Source organism: Larus michahellis, chromosome 6 (assembly GCF_964199755.1).
Source record: "Larus michahellis chromosome 6, bLarMic1.1, whole genome shotgun sequence".
NCBI lineage: Eukaryota > Metazoa > Chordata > Aves > Charadriiformes > Laridae > Larus > Larus michahellis.
This window is the reverse complement of record NC_133901.1, coordinates 4,483,539-4,498,185: the sequence shown is the minus strand read 5'-3', so window position 1 is coordinate 4,498,185 and position 14,647 is coordinate 4,483,539. Positions and strand designations below refer to the sequence as shown.

The 14,647-nt window shown below is 46.8% G+C and overlaps 1 protein-coding gene across 2 annotated transcripts; it reads right to left on the bottom strand.

The window, feature by feature from the left end:
• Positions 1 to 673: 673 nt before the first annotated feature.
• On the bottom strand, positions 674 to 11,498 carry TNFSF10 (TNF superfamily member 10). Of its 2 annotated transcripts, none has more exons than XM_074591821.1 (5): positions 11,215 to 11,498; positions 7,192 to 7,344; positions 5,604 to 5,646; positions 4,805 to 4,912; positions 674 to 4,089 (listed from the first exon to the last, which is right to left on the bottom strand). In XM_074591821.1, the coding sequence occupies exons 1-5, from the start codon at positions 11,338 to 11,340 to the stop codon at positions 3,635 to 3,637; spliced, it is 885 nt and encodes a 294-aa protein (XP_074447922.1). In that variant the 5' UTR covers positions 11,341 to 11,498; the 3' UTR covers positions 674 to 3,634. The 2 variants fall into 2 exon arrangements, with proteins under 2 accessions (XP_074447922.1, XP_074447923.1); XM_074591822.1 differs by having other exon boundaries at positions 674 to 4,086; positions 11,215 to 11,487.
• Positions 11,499 to 14,647: the final 3,149 nt, after the last annotated feature.

Below are 14,647 nucleotides of genomic sequence, written 5' to 3'. Positions count from 1 at the left end.
GCTCCGGCCATAGCCCTTCTCTGCACACACAGGACCAACCACCCCCTCCCCCACCTCGGGGCTGGGCTCAGGGCCGATGATGCCTTCGTGTCCTGTTGAGTTTCCAGGGTTTGCCTGGGTCTCAGAACCCTTTTTGGTTGGGCAAATTCTGGAAGCAGAGCGGATAGACCAGCCAGTAACCCATGTTTGTTTTTGGGGCAAGGAGTGCATTTGTGTTCAGCATTGGGGGATCTCCAGTTTACTGCTGCTTTACATCTGTGTAAATGGTCCTTATCCCTCCGAACTCAATATATCGTCTCCTGTAGCTTGGTGATGGACAAGAATTAGGTGTTCCCACCCTAAATACATTTCCCGACGCTTAAGTAATTGCCAAAGCCCAGAAACATGAGCAGACCTCAAGGGAAGTGCTCAGGGTTTTGTAGGCCCTGCTCATGAGATCATTTTCAGTGTTTTCTTCAGGCTACTGCTTCCGGATGCTGTTCACCAACGAGGGCCTGGGAGCCAATTCTATCACGTTACACGATATGGCGTTGCTCGATGGCTTGCATCATGACCTTTGCGTTGCAACCGTTTGTGGCATCTGATGGATTATGACTGATACCAACCACTGTCGGAGGAATGATTTCAGACTGGGTTGTTGTCATGGAAGGCATAGGATGAAACCAGTAACCGCTGCAAGACTAAATAACTATTTACTAAAAATGTTTTATACAAAATGCATGTAGAAAAATTACAACATTTACATTTTACCGCAACCTACATCCACAAATTAAAAAAACCTGCTACATTTGCTGTTCAACATAAAGTGAGATGAAAAGTGTGATTCAAGGTGCAAACGTATAAACAGAACTTGCTCTTGCTTTCTATTCATTTTCAGAGGTGTCCGTTCTGATATTGCTTGATAACCTCTCCTCAAAAGGATATCTGGCAAGCACGGCTTTGGATTATTCAGAAATAAGAGGATTATTCGGTGTGATCCCTGTCAAGATAAACTCCGCGGTCAGAAACCATGAATATGTACATTTAGATAAAAAAGGAAGATAACGCCAGGGAGCACTCCTCAAGTGACAGCTGGCGTGGTGTTATATATGGAGAGCCGAGGAGAGAACACGGAGCAAAAAGAACTGTGAGTAACAGACGGTTTGTTTTAGCATCAGCTGCAAGTTTGTGGAATCCCCCCCCCGCCCCGGTTTCCTTCCAGCCCCTTCTCGCAGCCATGGCTCCTGCCTTACACAACTCCGCTCTTGGCCATAAAGGAGGGCTTCTGACTCGAAGCTGTCGCCAGTAAATCTCGAAATACTTTTTCACAGTTCAAATGATTTTTTTTTTTTTTTTCCTTTTTTCAAATAAGCTCCTAAAATAACATTTCTGAAAAGAAGCCGCCAACTTTTTAATATAACAAACTGCTAAAAAAAGCCTCAAACCTTGATAACGCGGGTCAACCCCGATAACGCGGGTCAACCCCGGGCCGAGATCAGAAAGCCCGGTCCATTTGCAAGGAGAACTTACAAAAGTAATTTGTCCAGCGTAGGAGACATCCAGATACACAGGGAATGGCTTTGTTCTCCTCAGCCTTTTCTGGCAGGCAGAAAATTTCTGAATTAAATACAGAAATCAGAAAGAAAACTGTAGAAATATTTTCTGTCCTCAGCAAAAACAGAGGATTTGCGAATGAGGCGAACCCAAGTGTTCCAGTAAACGATGAAGAACTTCGCGTATTTGGTTACCACTGAAAACAGTGTACGTGACACTATGTTAAAACAGCAGAAAAAAGTTAAAACTCATCATTTTAGGCTTACGGCAGTGTGTTTCTTTGCCCCAACCTGTCAAAAAGATGCTCTTCCTGACATTCTTCTCTTGCCGCTCAAATGCAGGTATTTAAGTGACCCAACGTACCTGCTCTTCCGAAAGACAAAATAAATGCAGGTGCTTGTGTCCCTTCATTTCCTCCTGTTGACAAGGCAGTAAGATCACTGATGCATGTTCACTCGCGCGGCCCGTACGCGAGGGCTGCACAGTGATTTAATTACCAGAACATGGAGGTGAATGGGAGGGTTCCCATGGCAACCTTAGTGTATTAAAAACCCGTTTAAAAAAAATATTTTAAAAAAAAGCAGATTTTCTCCTGGCATCGCTCTGTTGATGCAAAGTAACATTTGCGGAGCCAACTGCCTTCCTCTCCCCCTCCTATTTTTTTTTTCGCTTTCACCTTCTTTTCCCCACTGTTTCCTCCGAACCTGGGCAAAACGCGCTCACGGTGCAAACGTCCACTGACGATGCTGCGGATGTGCTAATTAATTAATGCTACCTGATTTACGCTGAGGATCTAGCCCACACAGCTTACACTTGCAAATCTTTTTTTTTTTTTCCCCCCCCTTTTTTTTTTAAACTATAAAACAGCCCCACTCACAGAGTTAAAAAATATAATTGCCATTTTTAAAAAAATAAAATAAAATTACGGTTTAAACAAAAATTATGAAAATTTCCCACCCATTCCTAAATGTAAAATAAAAATCAAAACAGCGTTACCCAAACTGCAGCTCTTGCTTAAGTACAGAGAGTTGTGTATGTTTTCCCTAAAATGTTAGTCATCGGGGTGTGTTGTCCTGCGTTACATCCTACCAAATACGGGCCAGTAAAACAAACATGGAAGAACCCGGTCATGCTTAATTTGTGGCAAATGTCTGACAGAATTCAGTATTTACGGAAAACCACGTATTTTCCTGGATGAAGTACTTGCTGTCAGCCCGTGTAACAGCAACCGCATTACTGAGCCTGTTGGAAACCTGGTGAAATCTTCACAGCACAGCAATTAAGTAAACAGGCACTATCACAATGTGCTGATCAAAATACTGATTGATTTCAAAACCTCTTCTGTGCCATTTCAGCAGCTGGTTTTATGTACAATATCCTGATTAAGACAAACTAATGTGTTTACTCAAGCCATGATCCTGCAAAACGCTTAAGCACATATTTAATTTCAAGCATGTAAATACCCTGATTCAGTCAGACTGTTCGTGTGCTTGAAATTAATTAGGCGCTTAAGTGCTTTGTTAGATGAGATGAAGACGTGCGGCTGGAGTTTCTGATGGCCTTTCAACTTTGTAAAACTCGGGTTCAAACAAAAAACTCCTCGAGTCATTCCACGGGTGCCTGGGACGCAGTGCTCACCAACGGCTCCTTACAGGACCTGATATTCAAGACGGGGTCTTGATGGAGACCACGAATAAAATTTGATGTCCCATCTCTACCTCAAGTAACCGGACCCGCAGCATCCTCCATCCCACCGGAGCCGGCGCGGAGCATCTCTGCGGAGGTGATGGCGAGCTCTCACCTGCCGGGGCTGAAGGTATCATCCGTGGGGTGTGAAATCCTCGCACGGCCCCAGCCTGGCTGGGCAGGGGGACGTGGTACCCGCGCCCGTGCAAAGCATCGCCATCCGCAGCTGCTGCTGCCCCTTCCCGGCTCGGGGGAGAGTATTCGGCACGGCCGGACCGTGGCTGAGTGATCTGAGAAAGGGGAGCCTGGTACTATCGGTATTGCTACGGTGTTTGCTTATTATCCCCTACTGTATAGAATTTTAAGCTGGTCCTGCCCGGGAAAACTGGCTCCTTCAGAGCACGATTTTCATCTTCTAACCGATCATAAAAGCTCCAAAAAAACTTGCTTCTTTGTCCATGTCAACTATGTCACCATTACTGACAGAGACAAAAATCCTGTCCTCTCTTTTCAGCTGAAACACACCACCTTGGTAGATGGAATAAAGTCCGTATTCTGCCTTTTTAGACCAGCAGCTCGTTCTTGCGCTTTTCATGAGCAAAATGGGCTCTGGGTAATTAGTCAGTTTGTAAACATATTGGACAAGCTGTTTGGGGTTCCTGATTTGTGCCAGCAAACCGGAATCCTCGTTCTCGTTCTCGTTCTCACGGAAACGAAAGTAAGTTTGTGAGTAGATGTAATAAAAGCCCGTCTGGGGTATCACCAACTCGCCATTTCTCAGCTCCACGTTGTAGAGGAAAGAGTGGCCTTTCCTTGACGACTCCCAGTTGCTTATTTTTTGTCCGTTCCCTCTTCTGGGCAAGGAATCTACTTGAGGAAAAAAAGAGAGAAAAATATTAAATTAAAAGCCAGGTAGTGAAGCCAGGTGTCTGCTAGTTGGGGAGTCTGGTTTTTTAGTTAAAGTAAGGAAACCTGCTCTTCCCAGTGGCTCGTTATGTCCATTCTCAAAACAACTCAAAGCTTCAGAAGCAAGCTGGTTAGCTCTGTCTGGGCATTCACATGAACTACCTTTATTTTTAATTTTTGTGCTCCCAAATAAGAGAAAAACCATCACGTTGTTACTTGGTGACCAAGTTAAAATACCCATTTGTGCCCGACACCCTCCAAAGCTGCAGCCGCCCCACCAAGCCCTTCATTAATATGGCCTGAATGTCAAGTCTCTCCTGTCTCCGTCTTGCACTTCTAATAGGTCTGTCGCCATAGCAGCTGGTCACACAACTAACAGAAGGAAATTAAAGGGAAGAAAAGAGGAAAACTTAATGTTAGAAAGAAGGATACTTATTTTTTTTTCCCCTTAATGAAGGTTCCAGAAAGAAAGTTAGGGAAGTGGCCAGAGGCAATGGGCTTTCTCCCTGTTCTGCAAGAACTAGCTGAAAAACAACATTGTCAGGGACAGAAAGGCTTTTTTTAATGCCTTGTTTCTTGCTGTGAACGCAAGTATCGGAAAGCGTACGTAAGCGGGAGGCTAGCAATGAGAGAGTAATTTCTGCCGTCTTTAGCTGGTTGTGAAGGTTTTTTCCCTTACTGCGTGGGGAGAGGGAACTCCTCCTGTTGCTGTTGCCCGTCAGGTGCGCTGCGATCCTGGCGGCGGGGGGCTGCCCATCCGTGTGCGACAGCGTCAGCGCCCGGTCACCTGAGGGACACCACAGAAGGAACCTCACGTTAGACGCGAGAACGTCAGAAAGCACGTCTGTCCCATTCGACCCGATTTTAAGCAATAGGTATGTCTTTTTTTTTTTTTAAATTGGCTAAATCATGCTATCTGTTGGCTAATAAGGCTCAAATTTCTCCGGCTCTCCTTGAAATACGCCTCTTTGTTCTCCTTTTTCTCCACCCCCCTGCCCCAAAATTACCAATAGACAACCTAAAATAACCTATATTAACAATTTTAATATTCACGCCGAGTATCTTTTAAGGTTTAGTATTTGTTGTCTTCACTCTGAATTTCCACTTGGAGGTCGTAATGCTTTCACTCGACGCGTTTAGAGCTGTAGGAGCTTCGGCAGAGCTACTCCTTAACTGACCTATGCGTACGGCAGCCCGTTCCCAGAACAGACTGTTCAAACGTCCCCGTAACACTGTGGGACCGAGGTCTAGAAGCCAAGTCCTCTGCATCCACCTCGGTTACCCTCCTCTAATCGCTCGACCGGCTTTTCTGGCTCCTGAAAGTTTGCCTTCTAGTAATAAGCAATCGTTCGTCGATGACTTGCTGCCAGTACAAGATCTTAGTCAGTGTTTTCTGCGCTTTTAAAAAATTGAGTCACTACACGTGAGGTGCCACTAGCAGCTCCTTTTTGCCACGGATAATGAAATTATTATCATACCGTTGACTGCAGATATGTTTTCCTCATAGCTTCTCGCCATCATCTGTCAACAAACACAGAGAAAATGAATTAGTTTGTCAGCAGAAACTGACAGGTGCAGGAGAAAGAACACTCCTTCCTCAAACTCATGAATAAAGGGTATTCTGGCTTTGATCAACAAGCAAATAAAAAAAAAAAAAACCCTATTAATTTGTTGTTATTAAAGCACTCATACGTTTACATCTTTTATGTAATGAAATATATGGGAAACCATTTTCAGGAGAGCTCAGCCATCTGGGCTTTAAGTCTATTGGAAAAACTCGACCCTCACACTTTCCTCAAATAAGAAAAGATATAGTGGAGAAGCATCAGCTTCCACGTGCAGAATACCTGGCAGCGTGCGCTTCTGTGGGCTCTTGGCTCTGAGAAATTAAACTTCATTTATTTTTATACCTCTGCCATCTCTAGCTAGCTAAGCTCTTAAGCCAGCACATCTTACTTCGTGCATTCCCCTTCTCTAGAACGGTTTGCTGACTGCCGGAACGCACTGCTCTGGTTACCGACGGCGCTGCAGCGACACGCTGATGCTTTGAGATGATTTACCTGCTTTGCCACTAACTGATGGGTTCTGCCCCGCCACATTTCTATTTATCTATCCATCCAGCCATCTATATTATTATCATTTATTATTTCTGGCACCCAGGCTATCTTTTTTTTTTTTTAAGCATTCAGGGAGCTAGTAGGTGTATCAGACACGTAAATGTCCACCAAATAAAACAATGTTTTCCTTATGCAGAAGTTCAGGGAATTCACTGACAGAACTTCCACCAACGGAGCCAAGATCTCTGAATACAAATAAAGGATCTATTCTGGGCTGCGAGAATTGCCAGGTAAGTTTCAGCCAAAAGTGACTTTTTATGCATGAGCTTTTTTTTATGTGCTGGAGATGGGCTTTTGAAAACCATTCTGGGAAGATTTTAGCCTTTCTGGTATTGTTTTTGTTGTTTTTTTTTTTTTTTTTTATCAGCCAGGCTTATTTTCTTCTCTGTAGCCAAAATTACAGGTATTTGCGTGTAAGTCGGGCAGGAGACGGTGTTCTCTGAACGCTGAGCTGGGAAGGCGCTGTGCCCGACGCTGTGCGCTCGCCCACCTCCCTCTTTCCTCCCCGGCTGCATTCCATAGCTCAGGACTAGACCTTCTCCCAGGCACCTTGTTACCCCTCCCCACGTTACGTTTCATCGCATTTTCTCATGCCGCTCTCCCTGTATTCCCAAAGAGGGAGTGACACCTCTGCTACCGCTGCGGTCTGTACCGTCAGGTAGAAAACAACCTCGAGTCGAGCACTTCTACCCCGAGGTATTTCGGATAAGCCAACCTACCACTGAAACTGGCTTAGTAAAAACTAAGCCTTGCTATAAATAAACAAAGTCTTTGCTTTGTTATTTCCTCAATGGCAGGTTTTTTGCTTCCGTGCGAGCGCTCTGCAGCTGAAGGTACGGCTCGACGATTGCTTTGCAATAAAACACCCCCCTTTTTTCTGCTGTTGTTAGGATTCTCTGAATAGTACCACCACCAAGCACACTGTTTCAGCGTGTTGGTTCCCAAATACCTTTTTAATTAAGTTTCCCAGGTGCCACTTTACTTGCCAGCAGGGATCAGCCTCGCTGTCTTCGCCTTCAGTTAGATCCAGGTTTTGGAGGAAATTTCCCATTTCCTCCCCGGTGAGACAAGCGACGCCGCTCTTGGAGTACGTGTCCCGGAGCTGCAGCAGAAAGGAGAGACAGGATTTTTCACCTGTGAGGTGCTCGCCGATGCTCAGCCGTGGTATGTCACTAAATTCACCACGCTTAAGAACACGCTTTCTTTTCTTTAAAGCATTTGCTAGCATGGAGTGAGTTATGGTTATAGAGACAGCATGAGTAATTCATCCTCATTTTACATATTTATTTAATTACGATGGCATACTCAATATGCAAAAATATACTTACATTATCTCCATGGACATAACTTTGGTACGCAGCACTCAACTCAATAAGCTTTGTGAAAATTCAATACCCAAATCACTGATGTTGTGCATTCTTTAGTTTCCCTAGTTCTGCATGAAGAACCTTTCTGTTGCACAAGGGATTTTTCTTCACAAATTATTGAGGATGAAATCAAATACCAGACCTTAAAAAAGTCTTTTCCGTTCTGCCTTTTCAGCCAATGCCATTTATAGTCCAGGCTTTTACTGGTATATATCCATACCGTATCCTCCCCTTACCCAGTCTGGGGCCTGTCCGTAACTGTGGTTGTCCTAGTAGTCCAGAACGAAGTCCAGACAACAGAAATGACATTTGGGTGCAAATGAAATGATACTGCTGAATGCTTGTGACATGGGTCTACGTCTATATCTTCTAGTCATTGGGAAAATACTCTTTCCGAAAAAAAAAAAAAAAAAGAAAAAGATAAATGAGTTTGAAGAGAGTGGCAAAACTCCTGTTGGCTCCAAGGGGAATGTGGCTGGAGAGCTGATGGGACGGCAGCAAGTGCTTCCCACGCCCCGCAGCATCCGCAGGGCGAGGGGAGAGACACAACTCCAGCTGGCGCTGTTGGTTCATGCAGGAGCAGAGAAACCTGCGCTGCCGCCCGCCCGCAGAGCCCAGCTGAGAGCCCAGCAGCAGAGCCCAGCTGAGATCGGCTCCCACCCACCTCCCCAGCCAAAGACCCGTGAGGTTGTGCCAGCAAAGTCCTGCAGGGGCTCAGAAGAAAGAGCAATCGGGAATGAACGCGCAGACGGACTTCTTGTAACATTTACACGTCACCCTTCTTATGTTAAAGAAGCGTAGTTTGGTTTGCTAAACAGACATATTTATTCTACAAGTACCATTTTCTGCTTCTGCTGTCCTTCAAACTGGGGTATTGAAAGCAACAAACGGAGTCACCTCCTCCTTCGCACTCCTCAGCGCGTTAGAGAACAAAGGTGTTCAGGAAGAGACTTCCCAGCTCCAGGAGGATGAGGGGGGTTCACCCAGGTTACCCTGCAAGCCCTACCGGGTAGAAGAGCACCTTCACTTTGCAGCAGGACGCTCTCTTGAGCTTCATCTAACACTTGAAATGATTTCATACTCTGGAGGCATCAGGGTGAAATGGGGCCACCACTGTGAGTGTTTGTGCAGGTTTCTGCGTCTCTGCTGAGGAGCACAGTGATAGTCTTGAATCAGGTTTCTTGTTTCAAGAACTTTAAGTGATTACAATTACGTGCTTATTAAGGTAAAGCTGCACTTAAAACTAAGGGCTCTGACAGATTTACCTATACTAGCTTCTATAACAAAGTAGTCTGATGAGTTTTTTAAAAAAAAAAAAAAGATACATGAGCAGCTGAGATGTTAGCGTTTATTCTCTTACCAGATCTGCTACAGCTCACCTCTGAGCTTTGCCCTCTGATCTGGGGGCAAAAAGTCCTGTGCTTCTGCCTTCTCCTTATCTGTAGACCTTCCCCCCAAACAGCTTTACTCTCCTGGCACTGGAACGGCACTTTGCATGCCTTTTGAAATCCTCAGGGAATGCAAACTGGCATCAGCACAGTCTGGTACTGCAGGGTTGGTACTTCTGGTTTACGGGGAGAGAAAGCAAGGCATCAGGGTGCTGTAGGGCTCCAACGAGGTTTATCTGTAGCACTGCGTTTTTGGAGGACTGAAGTCCTGCAGGAACACTGTCTTTTAAAGCTTCTCTCCTATTCTAGGAGGAATGCAGGGACTATGTTTTCAAAACAGAAGGAAGTCTGAGGACATTTTTCTTGCAGCCCCGTATCCTGAAGCATAATGAACTTTATTGTGCTCGTGTCTCAGCACTTCCTCCCATAGTAAAACTGAGACAAATGGTCACATTCGTAGTCCTACTCAGATTACTACAACTGGAGAATTAAAAAAAACAACACTGCTAGTTATACATTACTCATTTTGTAAAGATAAAAATATCTGCAGCCTGCGCAGCCATAGTCATCTGGTGAAGGTGCAGACGCACAGATATTGTGAGCGACAGAAGGAAGAAAAATGGGCAGACAAAAATCGCAGTTTATCTTTTGAGATTTATTCCACGTGCACCGTGTGGATGCAGAGTAGCAAACTGTGTTTCTAGATAAGCTTCTTCCTTGTTTATTGGGCACCAGATGGCACATGCACGAATATGTGCTTAAGGTGCCCCCTCCCCCAGAGCCAGCAACCTTAACTTCGTAGCCCAGCAGAACTTCACTAGGGGCAGACTTAGCTTTTCACACCAAACGCAGGCTTGTTATTCTTCACAAACAGTATTTTGGGCAAGTACCACTAGCTGTGGTTGTGTCCCAAGTGTGCGTATTTGAATAAAAGGAAGGGAAAGCTAAGTGTGGTTACTAGCTACTGAGGTTGGCAAGCTTGTTAGCAAAAGACTGAACTGCATGCACGAAGAGGCAAGAATGCATTTATAGATTTCTCTTCATTAGCAGTATCATGTAACCTGATTTCATAAAATCAACGCATTCCCGTGACTCCCCCCTTCCACCACATACGGGACAGCCACAGCTATAAACTTAGCAGGAAAATCTGTTTTATGCATTCCCAAAGTATGAACATTGGCTCATAATGCAGAATACCGTACGCCCTTCACCATCGGCTTCACCGGGGACTTTGACATCTCAGAAGACTTCACCTATCAAATCTGATGCGGAATGCACAGGTAACATAATATTTTACATTTATGCAATCCTTTCTGAAGTTGTGTAACTACGGCACACTTACCTGCAGTTAGGTTACCTCTGTGCCAGGGAGAGCAACGTAATGGTACAACTTAAGAGCAGAATAGTAAATTTTGGGCAAGACACTCAAGGAAACTCCAAGTGCTGGGGTGTCAATGAAAAGCAGGACCACACACATAAAGGGCTCATGGGATTATCAACTAAATGCAATTTTCTTGGCATGCAACTGACCTTGTGCAGGAAGGGGAAAGAGTTAAGCAGCAGCCAAGAGGCTCGAGGGGGGGCTGCAAGGAGACCAAAGCATCCAGACTATACAATGGGTATTTTACAAGTCATTCTGAGGAATTCGGTGGTGTTTGCTGTCTGGGTGAAGTTCCTTTGGGATTAGTCACTGGTTTAAGACTATGTATTTTCCTAGCGGAGGCATTTTAAAGGCACTCCAGCTTTTTTTGTCCAGCCTATTTTCCCCTGGGGTCTATAGGAACAGGCAGCTGGCAGAGGCGGCGGCTCCTGCAGCCCCTCCGGGCGCCGCCGTGTGAGGAGAGACAAAGTTTGGGCGCTGTTAACGAAAAGCAAAAGTAGCATTTGCTACTTCTCTGCAAAATAAAAAGCGTCACTTTATGGGAAAAAAAAAAAGGGGGGGGGGGCGGGAACCTGCAAAACCCTTTTAATTGTTCTTGCCTTGACCTCCAGCCCCTGCCTGCGCACCCGGGGCCCGAGGAAAGCCCGGACAAAGGAGCAGCACACGCACAGGGCAGCTCTTTGTCTGGGGATGGGGATGCTGGCTCTGTGCGGCTCAACCGACGCTTCCCGGCTCCGCTCGCCTCGCCGGCACCTTTCCTCGCCCAAAAAAAAGCCAAGGCGGGCCAAAGGGCGAGCGCGGGGTCCCCCCCCCCGGTTGCCTGCCCCGCCACCAACCTGTTTGAGCTCGTTGGTGAAGTAGAGGAAGGTGACGGCCACGCAGACGGACTGCAGGAGCACGGCGGTCACCAGCACGGCCCCGCAGGTCTGCGCGGGGCTGGGGCCGGCGGCGGGCAGCATCATGGCCGGGCAGGGCTGCGCTCCTCGCTCCGGGAGCCTTTTCCCTCCGGGGGAGGAGCGGCCCGGGCTGTGCGGGGCTCTGTCCCACTGCGAAGTGCAGCCCCGACAGCTCGCCCGCCCGCCCCACGGCTCGCCCCGTCTGCCCGCCTCCCCGCCGGCCCCGCGGCGGCGAGCGGAGCGGGCGGGACCCGGTCCCGTCCCGCCCCCTCCGTCCCGTCCCGTCCCGTCCCGTCCCGTCCCGGTGCGGGTCCTGCCTTCCCCTCCCGAAGCGTGAGTGAGTGCGGGGGTGTGCGGGGTGGTGGTGGTGGTGGTGTCGTTTCTCAGCCGGTCCCGTTGCAAAGTGTTTCTGAGCAACTTTTCTGACCCAACTCTCTGAGCCATCTCCATCCGGAATGGTGGAAATCGGATTTTTTTTTTAAGAGATTTCCGGCTGTGGTTAAGAGTAAGGGGAGGCCCAGGGTTTCCTGACTCCAGGCTGTGTTAGAGAATCATGGAATGGTTCGGGTTGGAAGGGACCTTAAAGACCATCTGGTTCCACTCCCCAGCCATGGGCAGGGACACCTCCCACCAGCCCAGGTTGCTCCAAGCCCCGTCCAACCTGGCCTTGAACCCCTCCAGGGATGGGGCAGCCACAGCTTCTCTGGGCAACCTGGGCCAGGGGCTCACCACCCTCCTTCTCTGTAGCTTCTCCCGTAGAGCTGGTGCATCCCAGAAAAGTGCCAGTGGGGCGATAACTTCCACCTGTGCCATTAACTCCAGCTCAGTGCCGCCACTGGAACCTCCCAAACAGCACAGCTTCTCCCCCCAGCCATGACATGCTTCATGTCACAGGACATGAACGCCAGGCGCATTTTGGACTTTCTTTATCTGAAGTCACTTTCAGGTTTGGTTGGGTTGGTTTTCAAACCTCTAAGACTCCCGCTTGCAACCGTTTCTCCAAACTGTTGAGCCCAGATAGCTGTTTTCCAGAGTCACGTGCCCGATTTAGGATGTGCCTATCACGGGCACCCCGATCACCGGGATTTTGATACCTTCACCTTACACAGGCTGTGGATTAGAAGCAACCTCATAATTATCTGCAGATGCTTTAAAATCGGCAGAGGTATGGTTGGTCTGCTGACAGCACAGCCATGGAAAACTGGGATTTCAAGGGTAGTATGAAATTTTGGCCCCTGCCCAACAGCCATACCCTGAGTGCCAGGATGCAGGTGAAAGTTCTCAGTACAATTACAGGGCAAAACTAAAACAAAGATCTCTTCACCTCTCCAGCCTATCGAGAAGATCTTTAGAAGATGTAACTGCATTGTATTCAACCATTTACAAGGAAATTCATTGTTTTTTCTTCTGTCATGCTGTAGCAAAATGATCCCCGAATCCCCGTTTAACGTGGCAGCAGGCAGTTTATTTGTCTGGCTCTTCGTAACGTTCAATCCGTTTGCCAAAACAGTTCCAATCTGTGTAATTCCAACACATATGTCAGATGGGGAGGATTAACATTTTCTTGAAAGTGAGCTCATGATCTCCTCCTCTGATTTCTCAACAAAGTCAATGCGACATTTTTGGGCTCCTTCTGCTTTGCAGCATCCCAGCCCCTTTTGGAATGGAGCGAGCGGGACTCACTTGTACTTAACGCAAAGTAGCTCTTTGCATCAGCTTCAGAACGGCAGTTTCTTACAGATTTTAGCACATGCACTAAGGAGTCCTACAAAAAATCCTGCCTCCATCCTACTTTGTTTATCACAGTTCATAAAGTCCTAAGAAAGAAATTTCATCCCAGGGAGCCATGTGAAGAGTCAATTGAAAGGTGGTAAACTAACTTGGAGGAAAATTCCTGCCTGCTGAAAAGATTTTTGTGTGGTTTTTCATTACAAGTGTTCAGGGAGGTTCTACCCCTTTGGAAGGAAACAAAACTTCCCGCGGTGTTTCCTTTCAAAGAGAATAGAAACAAAAGTGAAAGGAAGCCCAGGGCACTACAGAGCGCTCTGGGTGTTGTTCACGTTTAGGAGTTGGTTTTTATTCTGTGTTTTTCCAGATTTCTCCCCAGCCTGTGATTCGTTACAGAACTATTTTTGTGGGTAAACATCCCAATTCATGAAAGATTTTTCAAGACCCACGTACTCAGCTTGTAGATGTCTACCAGGCACGGTCCATGTCCCCCTGACCCACCATCTGAAATCCTCCATGGGTATTCCCTATGTCTCTGATTTAATGCTTTTCCAGTTAGTGCCAGTGTTGTGAGGCAAAATTAATGAAGTTTTTTTTTTTTTGAAGAGAACAATTAGGAAAACAAGGGAAAAAAACCCACTCGAATGCACCTCTTCCAAAAATGATCATGTCGCATTTCATTCTGAAGTTTTCAGATCTTAAAATCTCGTTGCACAGTGATCACGTTTATGGATTTCCACACAATGTAGGGTAACACGAGGGTGAAACTCCAACCACTTTCACCATCGACTACTCTTGAAAATCTTTGCTACTTTCAGTGCTTACTTTTCTGCAATCAATCCATTTTTGTCTCTAATAGGTGTAAACTTACGCTGAAAACAATTTGTTTCCAAGGTTCTGAGAGTGTAAAATTACTCTTTTGATGAAATTTCACCGCAGTGGAAGCGTGGAGTCATGACACCACTGGGAAGGAATGTTGTTAGCACCCGTTGAAACAAAGCAAAGATCTGTTTGTTTGCGTGGCGCTAGACAGGGGCAGCTCCCCAGAAAAATCCCTCTGATTCTTCCTGGCTCCTTCATCCTGCTAAAGCTTACTCGGTGAACCGTTTAATTGGGGATAAACCTTAATCTGTCCTGTGGACTCAGGACCTGTGACACTTGTCGTGTCAAGGCAACACCTGGCGCTGGACCTGGCAGCGCTTCTCCCCCAGCGGGGTGACTGGTAGGAATCTGTAGTGGCTCTGAAAACGTGTGAAAATGAAGGGAAGAGAAGAGCATCTTGAAAAAGTCCTTATTCCTCTTTCCTCACTGACTGCAGTGATGGCAGTGACAAAGGTGTTTTCAGAGGAGGACAGAGGCTCGCACGCGTTTGTGCGTATACTTCTCCCAGTGATGCAGACAGTTGTTATTGTCACCGCCGTCACTCCCTGCCACCCGGCACAGCTGGGCTGGGCTCGTTTTCCAAGTCAGAGAAAGCAGAGTTGACTTTCTGATATGTCGCAGTTCTCCACATTGACTTCTCTGCCGAGCAGCAAAGGAGGCTGCGGTTTTTGTCACAGGTAAGTGTGTAATTGCAGTGCTGTAGTTGCGGAGAGGGAATTCAGCCATTCCAGAGAGGAGGGCAGCCCCATGGCCGTGTTTTCCG